Consider the following 19,273-nt stretch of genomic DNA (forward strand, 5'->3'; position numbering starts at 1 on the left):
TCAAACTCTCCAACCAGGTGACCCTGGGCAAGTCATTTCTCGGAAGTGTTTGAGTTTCCTTGTCTATCAGATGGACGTTAAATCCTGCCTTCTCCCTAGAGCTCTTTGGGAGCTCAGTTGGGGGGTTGGGTGGAGGCAGAAGCCCATTCTGAGCTGGAAATCCCTGTCTAGTCAAGACAAGGGCATTAGGTGCAGGGCTCATCTCGGGGCAGCTGGAAGGGAGATGCTGAGGTGTATGTTGGGGGGTATCTGAGCATGGATGTCGTCGTCTTCTTCTTTTTTGAGCAAGAGAGAGCACATGAGCAGGGTGGTTGGGAGCACAGAGGGAGTGAGAGAGAGAATCTTAAGTACGCCCCATGCTCAGCATGGAGCCCAACGCGGGGCTCTATCTCACGACCCTGAGATCACAACCTGAGCCAAAACCAAGAGTCAGACACTTCACCGACTGAGCCACCCAAGCTCCCCAAGAGTAGATGTCATCCTGTTTGGGTTTAGCCAAGGACACAGAACTTGGGCCCGTGGATGCCTTTCTCCAGGCACCTTCTCAGGGGTAGAGATGGGGGACATGAGCAGACCTGCCAGGCTACACTGCTGGCTGTGGGGCTTTCTTGTGCCTATGGGCTCTGTGGGGCCTCCTTATGTAGAAGAACAGAACGCTTGGCTTCATGATGTTGTGACTTACAAAGAAATGAAAGAGAAGGGGTCCCTTTGTCAACCTCACAGAGGTTAAAAGCAAATTAATAATCATTAATAATATTAATAATCATTAATAACAATAGTGATGGTGAAGGCCATCACCCACATTTGCTCACCACGTATGTGATGGATGCCCTTCTGAGCCACCATTCACCAAGCGCTTGCTACGCACCAGTCGCCTTTCTGAGGGCTTTATGAGAACGAACTCATCTGATCCTTATGAGTTACTTGTTATTATTCCCATTCTGCAGGTCAGCAAAGTGAGGCTCAAGGAGGTTGATAAAACAAACTTGCCCAGGTTGTGGTGAGTTGGTAGGTGGGAGTGGTTTCAGAGGCAGGCAGTTTGACTCCAAAGCTCACACATGTTGGACTTTTCTCTTCTGTCAGTGGGTTTCTCTGGTGTCTGATCGCATTGGGGTAATGCTGTCCGAAGCTGAGCCCGTTGATACTGAGGCTGGGTTACACTTCCTCAGGCTCTGTGATAGGACCTGGTCCCCCCATTCTTGGGCCTAGATATGATAGGGGTTGTTCATTGAATGGAAACATTTTGATTGGCAGGAAAGAGCACTGGACTGAGAGTCTTGTGCTGGGAGGGGTCAAGTGCAGGCTTAGCCAGGGACAGGCTATGCAGGCTTGAGCAAGTAGGGTCCCTTCTCAGGGTCTCAACTGCTCTGTAGAGTGAAGGAGGTTGGACTTGAAGGCCCCTGGCTGACCTGTTACCCTGTGAAAAGACAGTTTGGGTAACTTGACCAAAGTCACCCAACTCAGTGGTGAAATGGCTGGGCTCCATCCAGAGCTGCTGTCGCCCGATCCAGCTGCCTGGAAAAGGAGGCAGATTGCTACAATGGGAGCTGTCCATGAATACCACAGACTGGAAAGGGGAGGAAGGCATTGGGCAAGATTTGGGGTGGGGGGCATCTTTTCTTACCTCCCTGGAGAGAACAGATTTCTTCTCTAGCTCTCAGGCCACTGTGCTGGGAGGGGTGGAATTCTTCTCTCCCCTCCCCCAGGCTTGGCTTCATGACAAGAAAAGGGTGGGGGCCCCAGTCTTTCAGTTCTGCTTCCTCCGGTCATGGCTGGCTGGACCTTTGAGGCAAGTCTCTGATGTCTGGGTTCCTGCAGCCCCCACCCAACCCATTATCAACAGGCATCCCCAGCCAGGGCCCATGTTGGACTGGAAAGTTCATTCTCTGTGATGTCTGGGGTCTGTGCAGAGACCCTCTCTAGGTGGTGAGGGCTGTTAATGAGTCAGAAGGAAAGAAGCAGCTGGAAGGTGCACACAGTTGTGTGTGTGTATTCTCCTGACCCTACCCTCTTCGGTCCTTCCCACCTCACCTCCACTTTCTTGTGGCCCAGGCAGGGGTATTCAGAAGGCTCTGGTAGGTCCTCTGGCCTTCAAGGCCAGCTCTCCTCTTATCTCTTCCAAGACACTTCCAGCAAGTGTCTGCATTTCATGTAGGGGGAGGAGGTTGAATGGGGGCCCCCGAAAGATATGCCCACATCAAATCCCTGGAACCTGGGAATGTGACCTTATTTGGAGAAAGAGTCTTTGCAGGTGTAATTAAGTTAAGGATTTTGAAATTAGATCATCTTGCATTATGCGGGTAGGCCCTAAACCCAATGACAAGTGGCCTTTTAAGAGAAAGGCAGAAGATTTCAGACATGAAGAGGAGATGATGGGACCATGGAGGGAGAGATTAGAGTGATTCGGCCACACCATCGCACGTAAAGGAATGCCAAGAGTTTCCAGAACCTACAAGAGGCAAGGAAGGACTGTCCCCTAGAGCCCCTGGCAACACCTTGATTTTGGACTTCTGGTCCCCAGAACTGTGAGCGACTAAGGCTCTGTGGTTTTAAGCTCCTTTGTTAGTGGTGCTTTGTTCCAGCGGGTCTCTGCACACATGAGGCCTCCGTGACTCTAGCCAGCAAGAGCTGCATATCATCAGGGAGGCTAGTTGGCCTCATCTGCAAAATGGAGACAATAATGCCTCTCTTCCTGGATTGGCTTCTGTTTTTACAGCTTTATTGGGATGTCATTCACACAGCGTGCAATTCACCCATTTATTTTTTTTTAATATTTATTTTTAGAAAGGGGGGGAGGGGCAGAGGGAGAGGGAGAAAATCTCAAGCAGACTCCTTGCTGAGTGTGGAGCCTGACACGGGGCTCGATCCCAGGACCCTGAGATCATGACCTGAGCTGAAAACAAGAATCAGATGCTTAACCGACTGAGCCACTGTGTGCCCCACAATTCACTCATTAAAAATGCACCATTCAGTGGTCTTTTTAGTATGTCCACACAGTTGTACAGCCATCCCCACATTAGCTAAAGAACATTTTTGACGTCCCCCCAAAAGAAGTCCCACCTCCGTGATCGGTTGCTCCCCAGTTTTTTCCACAACTCTCTCCCAACCCTAGCGAACCACTGATCTACTTTATCGGTAGAGATTTGCCTATTCTGCACATTTCATATAAATGGAATCATACCATTTATGGCCCCTTGTGTCTGGTTTCTTTCCCTGAGCGTCCTGTTTTCAAGTTTCATTCATGTTGTAGCTTGTGTCAGTACTTTATTCTTTTTAAGGCTGAATAGTATTCCACTGTATGGATTTATCACATTTTGTTTATTCATTCCTTTATTGATAGATACTTGAGTTGTTTCCAGATTTTGGCTATTATGAATTACGCAATTATGAAATTTCATATCCAGGTTTTTGTGTGGACATGTGCAGGATGTCTGGAAGACTGAATGAAGTGGTACCTAAGGTATCTGATATGCCCTTCACCAAATGAGGAATCTTAGAATCTGCCCCAATTCTTTCAGTTTACAGATTAGGAAACTGAGGCACAGAGAGGCGCAGAGACTTGCTTGAGGTCACCCAAGGCAGTACAGCATAGCACTTAATTGCATATCCTTGCATCAGAATGCCCCCAACCAGATCCTGGTTCCACGTGGACGTGGGTCACCTTATGTAAGTCTCCTCACCTCTCTGATCCTCCGTGTCTTCACATGGAAAGTGAGGATAGTAAGAGTATCTACCTCTTATGGTTGTTGATGTGAGAATGAAATGCGCTAGCCCATGTGTCTGGCACATAGTAGGTGCTCTACAAATCTCAACTGTCATCACTCATGGCAGCACTAGGGGTGGAGGTCAAGTCTCCTGGATCCCAGGTGTAAGGTATCTTGAACCTACACTTCCAAGTTCCCTTTCCTGTATGGTCGGCATCTTCCCAGAGTGATTATAAGTTCCTTGGAGGGGGCGCCTGGGTGGCACAGTGGTTAGGCATCTGCCTTCGGCTCAGGCGTGATCCCGGCGTTCTGGGATCGAGCCCCACATCGGGCTCCTCTGCTGTGAGCCTGCTTCTTCCTCTCCCACTCCCCCTGCTTGTGCTCCCTCTCTTGCTGGCTGTCTCTATCTCTGTCGAATAAATAAATAAAATCTTAAAAAAAATAAATAAAAAATAAGTTCCTTGGAGGAAGGAGATAGGACTTCTTCTCTCCACTGCCTGGAGTGTACAAGAGGTGCTGAATGAGCACGTCTGCTCACTTTCTTTGGCTCTCCCAAACTCTGGCCTTCACTGGGTGACCCAGCTAGGAATGGTGGTAGCTGTGAATTCTCTGCATCTTTCCAGTGCTCCCTGTGCTGACTGAATGTGTCTTTCTTCCAGGCAGTGGACAGTGTGCCACCATGGAGTTGGGGCCTCTAGAAGGCGGGTACCTGGAGCTTCTCAACAGCAGTGCCGATCCCTTGCAGCTCTACCACCTCTATGACCAGACAGACCTGGCTAGAGAAGAGATTGAGCTCTGCTCAGGTGGGCTCTCCTCCCTCTGGCCCCTCCCAAGTCCTTCCTCACCCCCCCAGCCTGCAGTGGAGACAGTCAGCCACCGGTGATGTTCTGGCCACTGAGCTCTGGTCAGCACCACGGACAGCTCCAAACGCTTACTTGTTTGCTTCCAAAGGGGGCTTCTCCCAGCCCCGCCCCGCCTCTCCTTCCTTCCCCACCAGCCCTCTTCCCAGAGCTTTCCGGCTTCATCCATGGGGCTTTTCCCTCCAGAACCCGACATGGACACCATCAACTGCGAACAGTTCAGCAGACTGTTGTGTGACATGGAAGGTGATGAAGAGACCAGGGAGGCTTATGCCAATATCGGTGAGGAAGCATTCTGAACCCAGAAAAAGGCCAGTTAAGGGGAAGAGTTCCTTTTTCTCTTTTGTTCACCTCACCCATTCACCACAAGCCACAGCAGGCTCCTCCCTCATTAAATTAGGGCAAGAGGAAATGCAGAGCAAGAGCTAGAAAAGAGACCCCAGGGAAGAAGGGAGATTGACCCCTTGGCCAATGACCACCGGGCAAACAAAGTCTCATTTTTATATCCTCTGTCTCCAGTTCTATACCTTTTTATATTTCTTGCTCTTCTTTCCTTCCTTCCACACAGCCACACCATATACCCCTCCCTGTCTTCTCCCTAGCTCCTAAGCAAAACTACTCTAGTATTTGTTGTATCTACCATTTGGAGGGGAGCACTTGTTGCGCGCGGGTCACTGTATGTGTCTTATTGCACTGAATTCTTACAACAAAGGAAGTAGATCCTACTAGTATCTCCGTTTTGTGGAGGAGGAAATCGAGCCTTAGAGAGGTAAAGCAATGTACCCAAGGTTGCATTAGAGATAGCAACGGGTAGCTCTGAGATTCAAACTAGGTCTCTCTCATTTCAAAGTCCTTATTTTTAGCCACAAAAAGGAAAGTGTCTAGGGTGGGGAGGTTCTCTAAGGCTTAAGCTGAAAAGCAGATTTGCAGGTTTAAAAACGGCTACTACTTTCAGACAAGGGCAGAACTCTTTCAAGGGAGATGTTGCTGTTGCTGTTGCTGTTGGTTTTGGTTTTGTTTTTTGGAGGGGAGTGGGGTAAAGGCTCCCTCCTCACCACTATCTCATACAGAGGCTCTGTTGAATTAGAAAAAGATGCCCCTTCTTCTGGAGGATGCAGCCCCCATTTGTGCTCTTGCTGGGCAGGCACCCTTGTGCAGTGAACAACCTGCACAACTGTTCTTTCTGACCCTTTTCCTGGCAACCTCAAGCACCACATCACTGAGGTGGTCTGTGCTTAGTGTGAATGTGGTCAGTCTTTCCCCAGTGCACAGTTAATCCTGCAGCACACAGAGTCAAAAATGGAGAGTGATAAGTATGTGTCTCAAAAATCACAGAACTAAGAAGTCTGCTCATTCCTTTCCTTCCTGGGAACTTACTTGAGGAAGCAGAAGTGTTTGGTGCTGAGGGCATTCGTATTCCTCACAACTGGAAGCAGTGATGAAGGATTTGAGCATTACTTAGGATTTAGGGGCTTTTTCGCTTGAGGGCATCTACACAGGAAGTAGAAGCTGCCAAAAGCAAGGGGAGGAAGAAGCTTCATCTAAACGTGCTCCTCAAGCCTGTGGGCTTTCTCTGTGCTTCTAGAAAGCCAGGCTCTGGCCTGAGCATCCAGTCATTTGAGGCACCTTGAAATATGTCTAGAAAATGGCTTCCACATGTACATGGTGGCTATAATCATCGCACCTGCCTCGTGCGATGGCTGCGGATTGGATGAGTTTCTGTGTGTAAAGGAAAGGAATTTGCAAAGAGTAAGTGAGGCGCCCCCCGCCCGCTCACCACCGCCACCATCACCGTCATCCTAGACATCACGGTCGCTGCTGCCTTTTCATGGCTCTCCCTTGCTGATGCAGTCAAGCCCTACCTTTCCCCCAACGTGAAACTTTCCCGCAGACACCTGTCTCTGAGTTTCTCAAACACCTTTCCTCACTGTCCTCACTGCCCGAAGCCCTCCACTTTCCGCCTCTCTGACTGTGACCGTCTTTCGAGGGCCAGCTCCAGGGTCCCTTCCCTCAGGAGCCCTCCCTGACAGACCCGTGCCACCATACACTCTTTCCTCTGACCTCTTGCCATGACAGCTGTCTTCTCCTGGGATCCAAGTCGTGTACCGCTTTATAGAATTAACCACTATTTATTAAGTGCCTATGGTGTCCTGGCCACTGTGTTTAATGATTTAACTTAGAGGTGGAGCCTCTAATCCTCGCTGTTCATCCTTGGGGTGTGGGCATTATTTATTCTCGTTGCACAGATAAGGAAGTGGAGTCCCAGAGAGGTGAAGTAATTGACACAGCTAGTGCGGTTAATGGGGGTAGAGCTGGGATTTAAGCTTAAAGCCCGTGACAACCGCCACACCGCATTGCACTACTTCGTAGCAATAATTATGTTTTCGTGGATGCGTATCATCCCTTCAGTGAGATTAAGAGCCCGTGAAGGTTCAGGGTTCCTCATTAATTTGATCATTCATTCAGCACACACGGATGGAGCCCCCCTCCGTGTGTGCCGAGGCTGGACGGGTCACAGTTCTCTGGTGCCTACCCCAAGGCCAGCACACAAGAGGCGTTCAGAAAACTCGGGGACTGACTGTTCTTTTCCTTGTCTGGGCAGCGGAACTGGACCAGTATGTGTTCCAGGACTCCCAACTGGACGGTCTGGGCAAAGACATTTTCAGTAAGTCGGGGGCTTCTTGGCTCAGCGTGCGTTTCCTTCCTTGTTCCTTGGGGAGCATCGTAATACCTGATGACCACCCCTCGAAGGGCGGTCGGATCCTGCCCCAACATAGGGACAATGAAGGCTCACTTTGGGCATCCACTGACTGTATGTTGGTGTCTTTTTTTTTCCCCCCAAAGTTGAGCACATAGGATTGGAAGAAATGATCAGTGAGAGTGTGGAGGTGGAGGAAGCAGGGCAGAAAAGTCAGAAAAGACGTGAGTAAGCCCCTCTCTGATCTGACCTCGGCCTGCTTGACTTCTGGCTCCGCCCTCACTCCAGAGCCTGCTGTGGCTCCCAGTTGCTACCCTTGTTAAGTCCTGTCTGTTCTGCCTGGGTTTGGGTGTTCCACCCCCCACGCCCCTCACTGCTGCATCCTGGTGACCCAGGGAGGAAGCAGACAGCCCAGGTGCTAATGGCCATTCTCCAGGTGTGTCTCTGCCCCTGGCTGTCTTGATTGCCATTTCCCAAAGGACCTTTGGGCTCTGGGTTCCCTTTCATCCTTAGTTATCACCCCTGTGTTTGAGGGAGGTGTCGTCAACTGTAGATTCTGGAGTCGGCAAGAACTGGGTTTGAGTCTTGGGTCTGCGATCTATGGGCTGTGTGTCCTTGAGCAAGTGCCTGTCCCTCTCTGAACCTCCTACTCAGTCTCCCTGTCTCCTTAGTCTGTCCTTACTGGCAGTCCCCATGAGCTTTTAAATGCAAATCAGACCATTCTGCTGTCCTGCTAACCTTCTAATGGCTCCAGAATACATACACAAGGCCTATAGGATCTGGCCCTTCCCACCTCTCCAAGCTCGCCCTGGGGCCAGGACACTCCAGCCCCACTGGCTTCCTACCACTCCTAGAACACACGTACCCTTTCCAGCCTCATGGCTCTTGGCACTTGCAGTCCTATCTGGAATGCCCTTTCCCCAGTTCTTCCCATCGCGGGCTCCTTTGAATCCTTGAACTCTTGGCTAACATGTCACCTCCTCCGGAAGGCCTTCCTTGACCACCCGTCCACATAGATCTTACTATGCTCCAGACCATGTGTCAGACTGGTACCTATTTCTTGATTTGTCAACAGGTAAAGCAGGTGTAGGCTACAAAACTTCTAAAAGTGCAAGGATATTCAGTGAAAAAAAGAAAAATCGCCCTCCCACCCTGTCCCGCAGGCCCTCGGTTTCCCTCTCTGAAAACAGCCTATGTGGCTGGTTCCCTCCAGGGAATTCCCCATCTGCTTGCTTTTTTTGGTTTTATTTGATAAATATTTTCCCCAGCATGTTACTATGAAACTTTTCAACATAGAATAAAGGTGAAAGAATCGTACTGCAAACCACCACATAGCACGAACATTCTCCAGTGGATGTTTGGTTATATTTGCCTCAACACGTCTCTATCCATCTGTCCATCCCTCTAGCCACCCACTCATCCATTCATTTTATTTTGGGAACGTTCCAAAGTGAATTGCAGACACCAGGACACTTCCCCCTACGTCCGTTAGCATTCTTGTTCTTTTTTAGGGCTGCGTGGAATGTCGCGGGCTGGGTGAACTGTGATTTGCTTAGCCAGCCCCTTGCTGAGGGAGACGCATAGGGTTTTTCTCCGTTGGTGTGCTAGCCCGTGATTCTTAGCTCGCCCATTTTCCATGTACTCCGGCGAAGCAGGAAGCCCCACCCCTGTTTCACAGATGAGCGATTGAAGCCTCACAGAGGCTCTGTTGCAAAGACATGGGGCCAGGGAGGGACCCCAAGCAGGTTGTTGTTTTATTTTTCTAAATTCAGACTCGTCTGGTGTCCCCTTTGTGCTTCTGCCTCTTCTAATCCCTCGCTGCCCTGGGTCTTCAAGGTGGGGTTTGGGCACAAGTGGACAAGCAGGGCAGGGAGGGTCAGAGGAAGGGGAGGGAATGGGGGCTGCAAGGCCGCTTCCCAGCCATTTAAGGCCAGGCCGTGTGGCTGCTGGGGTTCACGGGCCTCTCGTGGCTGGGACCACACCTTCCTTGGGGTGGCTGACCATGATGTTCTCTCTGCAGCCTTCCCAGAGGAACTGCCCGTGGACTTGAAGCACAGGAAGCTGGGTGAGCACGGTCGGGTGGGCCTGGGGAGACCGTGAGGCAGGGAAGCCGGGGTCTCTTCAGGTGCATGTCCGAACTGGCAGTGGAAAGCCAAGGCTCAGAGAGGGGAAGTCACTTGTCCAAGATCACACAGCTAGTGAGAGGCGAAGCTGGGATTCAAACCAAGATCCTGATTCCATAGCCCCTGCTCTGTGGTTTGAAGGCTGCTGGGAGATTCAACTCCCACAAAGCCTCTCCCCCGACACCCCTTCTTAATTCTCAGTCAGAGTCGAGACCCCGCCTCCCACCTTACTCCACCGGCCCTCCAGGCCACACTTCTCCTTTTAGAGTCCGGAGTCATCTAGGGTCAGCTGGTCACCCAGTGCCCTCTGGCCTCCCAAGAGCCCCATGCCTCAGCGAGCCTTTTCCCCAGGCTCACCGTCTCCTCCCACCAGAGGCTGCCTCCTCTCGCTCTACCTCCCCTCTCATCCCACCCAGTCGTTATTGCAAAGGCGGGGAGACCAGCCCGAGGGGCACAGAGTGAGGAAATAGCTCACAGTTTAATGAGGGAAGCCTAGTCACTGCCCTCAGAAAGTTCTAATCTGATGGCGGAGACTGGGTTCCTACTTTCCAAGACCTCCAATCTGATGGGGGAGACAGGAGCTCTGCCTGTGAAGCCCCTGTAGGGAAGCAGTTCCTGTGTTCAGAGAGCTCCCAATCTGATGGAAGAAGCAGATTTTACCCTCTTCTGTCTCCTTACTAAATAGAGGAGAAAAACCCCTGCCCCAGTCAGATGGGGACAAGGGGGCACAGGACAGCCCCTGCCTTCATTGGGGAGTGCTTGGGGCCTCTCTGGGTCCCCCAAGGGGCTCAGTGGCTGGCTGTGGAAGGTGGTAGGGGCCTGACCTGCCTGTGGCTTTCCCCCTCAGGAAGCTCTCAGGACCTAGTCACAGGGAGAGGGCCGGGGGGTGGGGGGCTGCCTGGCACTGAGAAGTTGCCAACAAAGCATTACCCAGGGCTGAGAAGAGGACAGGAGCTTCCTCCAGCTGCCAGGAGAGAGATCTACTCTGCTTCTGCGACCCTCCCCAGAAGGGCCCCTCCAGGCATCCACTCAGACCCTGCCCACGGTCCCCTGGATCTAACATGGTCCTCTTCCTCACAGCTGAGCCCCTCGCTGTGCCTGTGGTGACTGGCACGTTCCTGGTTGGGTCAGTGAGTGACTCCTCAGCCCTGCCCTGCCTGTCACCACCTGCCGTGTTCAACAAGGAGCCAGCATCCAGCCAGAGCTGGCTGGAGGAGCCCGTCCTGATGCCTGGTACATTAGGGACTTGGAGAGGGGAGGCTGCCCCCCCCCCCCGCCCCGCCTTGGGACTTCCCTCCCAGCTAGTCCCATCCTCAGGGTCCCCATCAGTGCACCCTGTGTCAGAGAATGTGCCTTGGAAGGAAACATCTGGGAGATACAGTAGGGAGTCCCCACCATGAGGGCATTTGCCCACCAGCCCTCTTCATTCAGCAGCTATGCACTGAGCACCTTGTCTGTGCCCGCCACTCTGCCGGGGGCAGGGGATGCCACCGTGGGCAAGACAGACACAGCTGCTGCTCTGGGGGCCAGTGGAGCCCGCCCTTTAGAAAGGGAGTCGGATATTAATTGCATAATCAGAAGACGGGATGGCAAACGTTGGCGCTCTGGAGGACCCCTTCTCACTGCCTTTGTCTCCTGCAGTGCCCCCTTCCAGTTCCTTGCTGAGCTGCCTGAGTCTTCCTGCTGGACGCATCCAGATCGTCCCCAGCCTCCCCTCCCTGCCCCAGGGACTCTGGCAAATCTCAGGGGCTGGGACAGGGGTGTCTGGGATGGTCATCTATCAAGGTGAGTGTTCGAAGCCTGCCCGCCCATCCCCTCTCACAGCTACCTGCCTACTCCCTGACCCCGTCCTCCCTCAGCTCCAGGCATTTGGCACCTTCTTCTGATCCTTGCTCCCCCAGAACACCCTTCCCTGATCCCCTTTCCCAAATACCAAAGCATAAGGGCAGAGCTCCCCAAAGTGGTCTGGGTGAGTGACCCACCCAGCGGCTGTAGCTTTCTGTGTATCACTTTCCCCCACCAAGCCTTAGTTTTGCCTTTTTTTCTTTGTATTAAACCTTATTATATTTAAAAATCACGTCGATACGTGCTCATTCACAAGCCAAACAAAACGAGATGCTTACGAGAGTTAATGAGGCTCGTCTGCACTCTCTTGCTCCAGCGTGGTAAACAGTCGGTGTGCATCCTTGCGTGGCTTTTTTGGAATTGCCTTATTTCCTGATCAGCAGGATGGTCCCGGCTGAGCTCCCACACTGAGGAGTTGTGAATTGCCCAGGGCAAGGCTCGTTTGGGCTCTCAGGGATGGGAGAGAGGATGAAACCCGGGGGGGGGGGGGGATTTCCCACCCAATCCAAGAGCACCCTTTAAAGGCGTATGCCAGGTTTTTGTGTAATGCACTGGGGGCCCAGAAGCAAGGGAGCATCCCTGACCTGACATCCGGGCAAATGAGCCCTGACCGTATAGCAGGAAGAGTATTATAGTAGCATTTGCCCTAAGATCCCTGTGAGCTGACTGTGCCCATTTCACAGGTGGGGAAACCAAGTCACGGTGAGCTAGGTGTAACTCCAGAGTTCTCAGTTCTGTCCTGAAATGTCTTACTTTGGAAGTTCCCATCTCCTCCCCAGACTTCTCAAGCCACACAGCCTCCTTTGGGGTGGGAGGTGGCCCAAGTGGGGTCCTGGGTGGATACCTGGTTGTTCTGACCCTTCCCTTTGTCCCATTGTAGGCGAGATGCCCCAGGCCAGCCAAGTGCTTCCTTCCAGTGGCCCCGCCATGCAGAGCCTCCCCAAATCCCCAGAGCGGCCCGGCTCCACCAGCCCCTTTGCGCCGTCTGCAGCTGACCTTCCTGGCATGCCAGAGCCGGCTTTGACCTCCCGGGCAAATATGACCGGTAAGGCCCCTCGGGGGCTGGTGAGACTTACAGGAAGCAGGACAGAGGCCCTGGGGGAAGGAATTGTCTCAATCTGGTCTCTGAGCCACAGGGACAGGGAGGTTGCGTTTATGGATAAAACAAGGCAGGGGGGAGGAGGGCTCCAGGGAGTGGAGGGCATAGGAACACCCATGTTCCCACTGGCCTTCAGCTACTTGCCCCCCCGCACGAAACCAGACCCAGTGTGGCCAGATCTTCTGAATTGTCAGCAACATCTGCAAATCTCGGTTTTTACATAGATACTGTGATTTTTTAAAGCATTGGTGAAAGCACAGCCGGCCCAAGAAAGGCCTCTTTGAGTGGGATACAGCCTTAGGGTACCATGTTATGGCCGTTGTCTCTGGGGAGACCCAGCGGCCCCCGCCCCCCCGTTGGTTCTGCCTTTGGGAGACTCAGAAGACTGAATGTCCCCGAGGCAGGAAGGTCCCAGGCAGGCCCCTCACCCGAACTTCTTCATCTCCAGAGGACCAGATGTCCCCTACGCAATGCCTGACAGCTCACGAGGTCTCCAGCAAGCCTCCGAAATGGCCTGGTGAGTGGTGGGGGGCTCTCTGTGCCCTGGGGCAGGAGGTGGAAGCCCAGATTGGGTTCTCCTGCACTCACTCGCCATGTACTCCACCCCTCTTTGTCGGCTGGCTCATACATCCGCTCACCTGCTCACTTGATTCTGCCCCTCACTGACACCTAAGTCGTGTGTGCTGAGGTCCTGCCCTCGGAAGCCCATGCCAGGTGTTGGCATCTTTTTTCCAGGCTGAGGGAATGAAGGGGGGGAGAGTGGACGAAAGAGGGAGCAGACTCTGGGCAAGGGGGTGATGGGAGGTGGGATGATGAGAGGATGACCGAACTCCTGTCTTACTCCGTTCTGCATGGTCTTCTAAGCAGATAGGTTAAATCACACGTGTCGCAAACAGCCCTAATGTTATCCCCCTTTTGCAGACGAGGGACTCCTGGGGCATCCCCAGAGCGGTAGCAGGGTCTATAACATGCTCAAGATTACCGTAATTAGCGGTGGGGCTGGGATTTGAACCAGATACATGGATTCACTCTCTTAACCCTTAACACCGCCCCCCACCCCATGGCCTTCCTGTAGTGAGGGAGCAAAAGCAGAAGGGGGTTTGTGAGTAAATGAAGGGGCGGATAGATAAACAAGGGAGAAGACAGGTGAATGACGGGTGTGAGAGTGAATGAATGAATGAATGAATGAACGTCTGCATAACTGAACGAGGCAGTGATAAAGGCGGCCGTGGGTGGGGACGGACTGGCGCTGGGGGAAGAAACTTATGATGGTCGGGCTGACCTCGTGATGGCCCGTCCTGCCGCTAGCAACCTCCCCACCCAACACGCACACTCTTGGGCCTTTGCAGAGACGGTGGAGCAGTTCTGCAGCTCCCTACGGGACAAGTACCAGGCTGAGCCCGCAGGCCCGGAAGGCATCCTGGTGGAGGTGGAGCTGGTGAGGGCGCGGCTTGAAAGAAACAGCAGCAAGAGCCAGGAGAGGGAGCTGGCCACCCCGGACTGGGCAGAGCGGCAGCTGGCCCGTGGGGGGCTGGCCGAGGTGCTGCTAGCTGCGGGGGACCGACGGCGGCCGCGGGAGACACAGGTGATCGCCGTGCTGGGCAAAGCAGGACAGGGCAAGAGCCACTGGGCCCGGGAAGTGAGCCGAGCCTGGGCCTGCGGCCAGCTGCCCCAGTACGACTTCGTCTTCTACTTCCCCTGCCACTGTTTGGACCGTGTGAAGGACACTTACCGCCTGCAGGATCTGCTCTTCTGCCTGGGCCCCCAGCCACAGCCCGTGGACGAGGAGGTCTTCGGCCACATCTTGAGGAGGCCTGACCGGGTTCTGCTCATCCTGGACGCCTTCGAGGGGCTCGAGGGCCAAGACAGCCTCCTGCACAGCGCAGGTGGACCTGTGTCCACTGAGCCCCACTCCCTCCGGGGGCTGCTGGCCGGTCTCTTCCAGCGAAAGCTGCTGCGAGGCTGCACCCTGCTGCTCACGGCCCGGCCCCGGGGCCGCCTGGCCCAGAGCCTGAGCAAGGCCGACGTCCTGTTCGAGGTGACCGGCTTCTCAGCCGAGCAGGCCGAGACCTATGTGACGCACTACTTGGAGCGCGCTGGGGCGACCGAGCACCGAGAGCAAGCCCTGGCGCTCCTCCACGGCCAGCCGTTCCTGCTCAGCCACAGCCACAGCCCCACTGTGTGCCGGGCCGTGTGCCGGCTCTCCGAGGCCCTCCTGGAGCTGGGCGGCGAGGCTGAGCTGCCCTCCACGCTCACGGGACTCTACGTGGGCCTGCTGGGCCCTGCGGCCCGCGACAGCCCCCCGGGGGCTCTGGCAGGACTGGCCAGGCTGGCGTGGGAGCTGGGCCGCAGACACCGGGGCACCCTGCAGGACAGCCAGTTCCCGTCGGCGGAGGTGAGGGCCTGGGCCGTGGCCAGAGGCCTGGTGCAGCCCATCCCGGGGGCCCCGGACACGGAGCTGGCCTTCTCCAGCTTCCTCCTGCAGTGCTTCCTGGGGGCCGTGTGGCTGGCGCTGAGCACGGAAATCAAGGACAAGGAGCTGCCACAGTACTTGGCATTGACCCCGAGGAAGAAGAGGCCCTACGACAACTGGCTGGAGGGCGTGCCGCGCTTCCTGGCTGGGCTGCTGTTCCAGCCCCACGCCGACTGCCTCGGAGCCCTGGCCGGGCCGGCGGTGGCCACCTTGGGGGCCAGGAAGCAGAAGGTGCTCAGCAGGTACCTTAAGCGGCTGCAGCCAGGGACGCTACGGGCCGGCCGGCTGCTGGAGCTGCTGCACTGTGCCCACGAAGCTTCGGATGCCGGGCTCTGGCAGCACGTGGTGCAGGGGCTCCCAGCCCGCCTTTCCTTCCTGGGCACCCGGCTCACACCCCCCAACACTTACGTGCTGTGCAGTGCCTTGGCAGCGGCGGGCCGAGACTTCTCCCTGGACCTCCGCAGCACGGGCATTGACCCCTCTGGGCTGGGGAGCCTTGTGGGACTCGGCTGTGTCACCCATTTCAGGTGGGGGCAGGGGAGCGGGGGGAGGGCTTCCGCTGTGGTCTTGGCGCTGTGCCCGGTGCTGGGCACCCCTGTGGGGTCTCATTTAGTATGCGTGGTAGCCAGGCGGGGGCGGAAGTGATTCCTTCCATTTTTAAGATGAGGATGTCCAGGCTCAGAGAGGGACAGCAGCTTGCCCAAGGTCACACAGCCAGTGAAGAACAGCGTCTTCCACCAATATTTGTGGGTTTTATTAATTAAAAAAAATTTTTTTTTTCTATTTGAGAGAGAGTGAGGAGATGAAGGGCAGAGGGGGAGGAAGAGGGAAAGGATCTCAAGCGGACTCAGCGCTGAGCAGAGCCGGATATGGGGCTCGATCTCATGACCATGAGATCATGACCTCGCCCAAACCAAGAGTCTGACACTTAACCGACTGAGCTGCCCGGGCACCCCTTCAACCAATATTTGAAGTCCTGACAGGTGCCAGGCACTGGGCCACATTTAGGATGTAAGACTGATCTGGGCTCAAATTCGTATTCTTCTCTCCATCCCCTAATCAAGCCACTATTTTGTCATGGTTAAAGCCACAACTTCCTCTTGAGCACCCCTTTTCTATTCTCCTTCGTAGTCAACTGTCAGAGCAGTCTTCCCAGAATTTGTATCGGATCATATCTCCCCCCTCTGACTCCTTAACTTGGCTCATCTAAATCCTTCTGTGATCAATTTGATCACTTCACCTAATCTGAAGAGAATTTCTCCCACCTTCCCCCCAAATATACTTCACCCAAGCTCTAAAGTTCTATACCATTGTAGTGGTTTGACCAAGAATTTGCCACTGAGCTTCCTAGTAGCCAAAGCAAAAAGGGAAATAAAACCACTGGGTGGGCTGAGAAAAGGGAGGAATCAGTAGGAACTGGTGTGGTCCTGGAAGGCTTCCAGGAGGAGGTAGGGATGAAGCTGAGGACAGAAAGTGTCTGAATCGGTAGGAGGTCCCTTCATGGAGCTGCCCCTCCGTTATGGTCTAGCCCGGTCCTTGTGCCTGGGTCTGAGGCCCTTCCTCCACAGGGCTTCGCTGAGTGACACGGTAGGGCTCTGGGAGTCTCTACAGCAGCGTGGGGAGACCAAGCTACTCCGGGCGGTGGAGGAGAAGTTCACCATCGAGCCTTTCAAGGCCAAGTCCCCGAAGGATGTGGAAGACCTGGGCAACCTCGTGCAGATCCAGAGGTGAGGGGGAGAGGGCGTGAGAGGTGGCTCAGACAGCTAGGACCCAACATTAAGTTCGCCATTGGTACTTCTCCCTTACTTGGGGGTATCCTGTGCCCTCCCCCAGGACCCATCATCTCATGCCATTCAAAACTTGCCATCGTGAACCCAGTTCGTCCTCAGCTAGAGCCCGAGAGGGACTCCCTGCTAGGGGCCGAGGATTTGCCTCCTGCATCTAGGAACAGAAGTGACACCAATGGCCACCTTTTAAGGCAGCCGGGACGAGTGCTGTCCCCATGTGAGAGATGGCAGAGCTCTAAGGTCCAGGGGGCAGAGGAAACTCGACCATAGAATAACTGTTTCTCATTCTGTCTTCATCCATTCTGTGAGCACCTACTGTGTGCTGTCTGGGCCGGGTTTGGTGAGCCCCTGCTCCGAGGCTCTTTTCTGTGAAACCCATAGGAATGCCTTCATAACGTCTTGTTCTGGGGTATTTCTTTTTAATGGGGGACAACAATAGCCCCCAGGGAACGCAGGCCTCCCCGGGAATTTGGGGTACTGTGGCAGACATCCTGGATCACTCATGCAGGGGCTCAGGGACAGGCGAAGAGCCTGCTCCCCGCTAACACTGCCCGTTCTCTCCAGGACGAGGAGTCCCTCGGAAGACGCAGCTGAACTCCCTGCCGTCCGGGACCTGAAGAAGCTCGAGTTTGCGTAAGCAGAAGAGTGAATTGTCTCGGGTCTCCGTGGGGTTTCTTACCAGCATTGTTAACTGGGCCCATGCCACCGGGAATGGAGATGGGTCCCCAAAATAATTTTTTTTTGGAAGATTTGATGTAGTTATTTGAGAGAGAGGGCAGGAGGAGGAACAGAGGGAGAGGGACAAGCAGACTCTGTGCTGAGCTTGGAGCCCAATGCGGGGCTTGATCCCAGGACCCTGAGATCATGACCTGAACTGAAATCAGGAGTCGGTCGCTTAACTGAGTGAGCCACCCAGGTGCCCCCCACAAATCATTCTTATCCTCTTGTCTTGCCTCTTTGGAAGCCGGCTTCCAGGATCTGGGGCCCAGGCGGTCAGGGCTGTGGCTAGGGCCTCTCGGGTGTGATGCTAAGTGGCCCATTTATTGGTGGACACGCTCCCCATTCATTCATTGGACAGATACACTGCACTGACTGAGGCCATGTCCTCACGAGCCTCAAGTCTAGGGTAAACAGATAATTACCCCCTGCTGTGATCAGTGGCCTGTCTGGGGAGGTGGGGGGCGGGGAGGAGGAAGCCAAGGGGACTCTCTGGAGAAGGTGACCCAAGGGCTGAAGCTTGCCTGGCTCTTGCTCCAACAAAGAAAGAAGCTAAATTCGTGTGCGATCCTGGTTAGGGATCTAAAATCACCTAACGATTAGGAAGAAATTATTAAACACCTGCAGTGTGCTCAGTGCCATTTATATATGATCTGGGAGGTAGCCACTACCGTCCCCATCTTACAGATGAGAAAACTGAGGCCTAGCCAGGTTCAGTGACTTGCCCAAGGTCCCCCACCCACCAGCTACCTGCCTGTCCTGATCTCTGCTCCCCCGCACCCCAGAAAAAGGCAAGCATTTCTGGTTTTGAACAGAGACAAGGTGCCACATTTGTGCAGAAATAAAAATGTTGCTGGAAAGAGGAAATGTGTGAGAACAATCACCAAGGGCCGCTTCTGGCTTTGACTTATTTTCAGCTGAAAAAGCCCCTAGGTCGAGGTCGGAAGTGTGCTCTGGGGAACAGCAGCTGTGAGGTGGAACGGCCCAGAACCAGGAGACTAGCCACCTGGAGGCCAGAAGCCCCGAGGAAGTTCTGAGGAAGGAAGGAAGGAAGGAAAGGACTATTTTGGGTGTGTGACTGGCAGCCACCGTGCCTGGTACCACGCAGGCCCCAGCGGCCTGGAGATGAGGCCTGTTGGCTGCTCAGAACCCGTGAGGTGCTCTGCGGGGGGACGAGGGTCCTGATTCAGCCTCTCATCTGCTTTGATGAGGCACCCTCCATCTCCCGGACTGCCTTCCCTGCTCCCTCCACTCCAGCCCTAGGGGTCTCCCTGCTGGCCTCCAACCTCACTAGGCATGGTCTGGCCCCTGGGCCTTTGCACTGCCTGTGCCTTCTGCCCATGATCCTCTTCCCCAGATATCAGCACGGCCCACGCCACTACTTTCTCACTTCCTTCTGCTTTCCACCGAGCCAAATGCTCCCGTGTTTGAAAGTACAATTCTACCCCGCCTGCCACCGTACTATTCTCTGTATTACTGATTATCCCCCGCGCCAGATAATTTACCGATTTCTTTGATTATCTGTCTTGCCCACGGGACTGTCAGCTCCACAGAGGAGGGCCAGGATTTCTGGTTTGCTCACGGCCCTGTACGTGACAGGCTCGTATGGGCCTGGCACACAGTAGGCGAGCAGTCAATACTGGATGCACAAACTCCCTAATCCTTCCAACAAGCTCATGAGACTGGGGCTAAATCTGATGAGACCAAGGCTGAGCTGAAGGGATTTGCCCACAAGTCCCCACGGGAGCCACGTGGTAGGGCCCAGGCTCAAATCAGATGTCGGACTCCCATCTCATGACCTTTTATTAAGGCTTGCAGTTCCCAGACTCTGAGATTGCAAAGACAGAGAATATTTCAGAGTAAATTTGAGGGACTATATGCAGTACCACCTTTTCATTTTTATCAAATGTGTTCATTCCAATAAGCCACACAATAATTTTATCAAAGAATGAACATTTTCATGCCAA

At 54.0% G+C, this 19,273-nt stretch overlaps 1 protein-coding gene across 6 annotated transcripts in view; it reads left to right on the forward strand.

Moving 5' to 3' along the window:
- Positions 1-19,273, forward strand: part of CIITA (class II major histocompatibility complex transactivator) — a 46,591-nt gene that overhangs the window by 18,182 nt on the left and 9,136 nt on the right. For 3 of the 6 annotated variants that reach the window (XM_026520325.4, XM_026520327.4, XM_026520328.4), the window contains exons 2-13: positions 4,364-4,507; positions 4,751-4,846; positions 7,167-7,229; positions 7,409-7,486; positions 9,283-9,327; positions 10,466-10,618; positions 11,027-11,170; positions 12,111-12,275; positions 12,778-12,846; positions 13,679-15,329; positions 16,371-16,529; positions 17,154-17,222. In XM_026520325.4, the coding sequence (XP_026376110.2) occupies positions 4,364-4,507; positions 4,751-4,846; positions 7,167-7,229; positions 7,409-7,486; positions 9,283-9,327; positions 10,466-10,618; positions 11,027-11,170; positions 12,111-12,275; positions 12,778-12,846; positions 13,679-15,329; positions 16,371-16,529; positions 17,154-17,222 (2,836 nt within the window). Of the gene's footprint in view, positions 1-4,363; positions 4,508-4,750; positions 4,847-7,166; positions 7,230-7,408; positions 7,487-9,282; positions 9,328-10,465; positions 10,619-11,026; positions 11,171-12,110; positions 12,276-12,777; positions 12,847-13,678; positions 15,330-16,330; positions 16,530-17,153; positions 17,223-19,273 lie in introns of those variants that run through there. The other 3 variants (XM_057315198.1, XM_026520329.4, XM_044391545.3) reach the window with 3 other exon arrangements.

Source organism: Ursus arctos, unplaced genomic scaffold, assembly GCF_023065955.2.
Source record: "Ursus arctos isolate Adak ecotype North America unplaced genomic scaffold, UrsArc2.0 scaffold_2, whole genome shotgun sequence".
NCBI lineage: Eukaryota > Metazoa > Chordata > Mammalia > Carnivora > Ursidae > Ursus > Ursus arctos.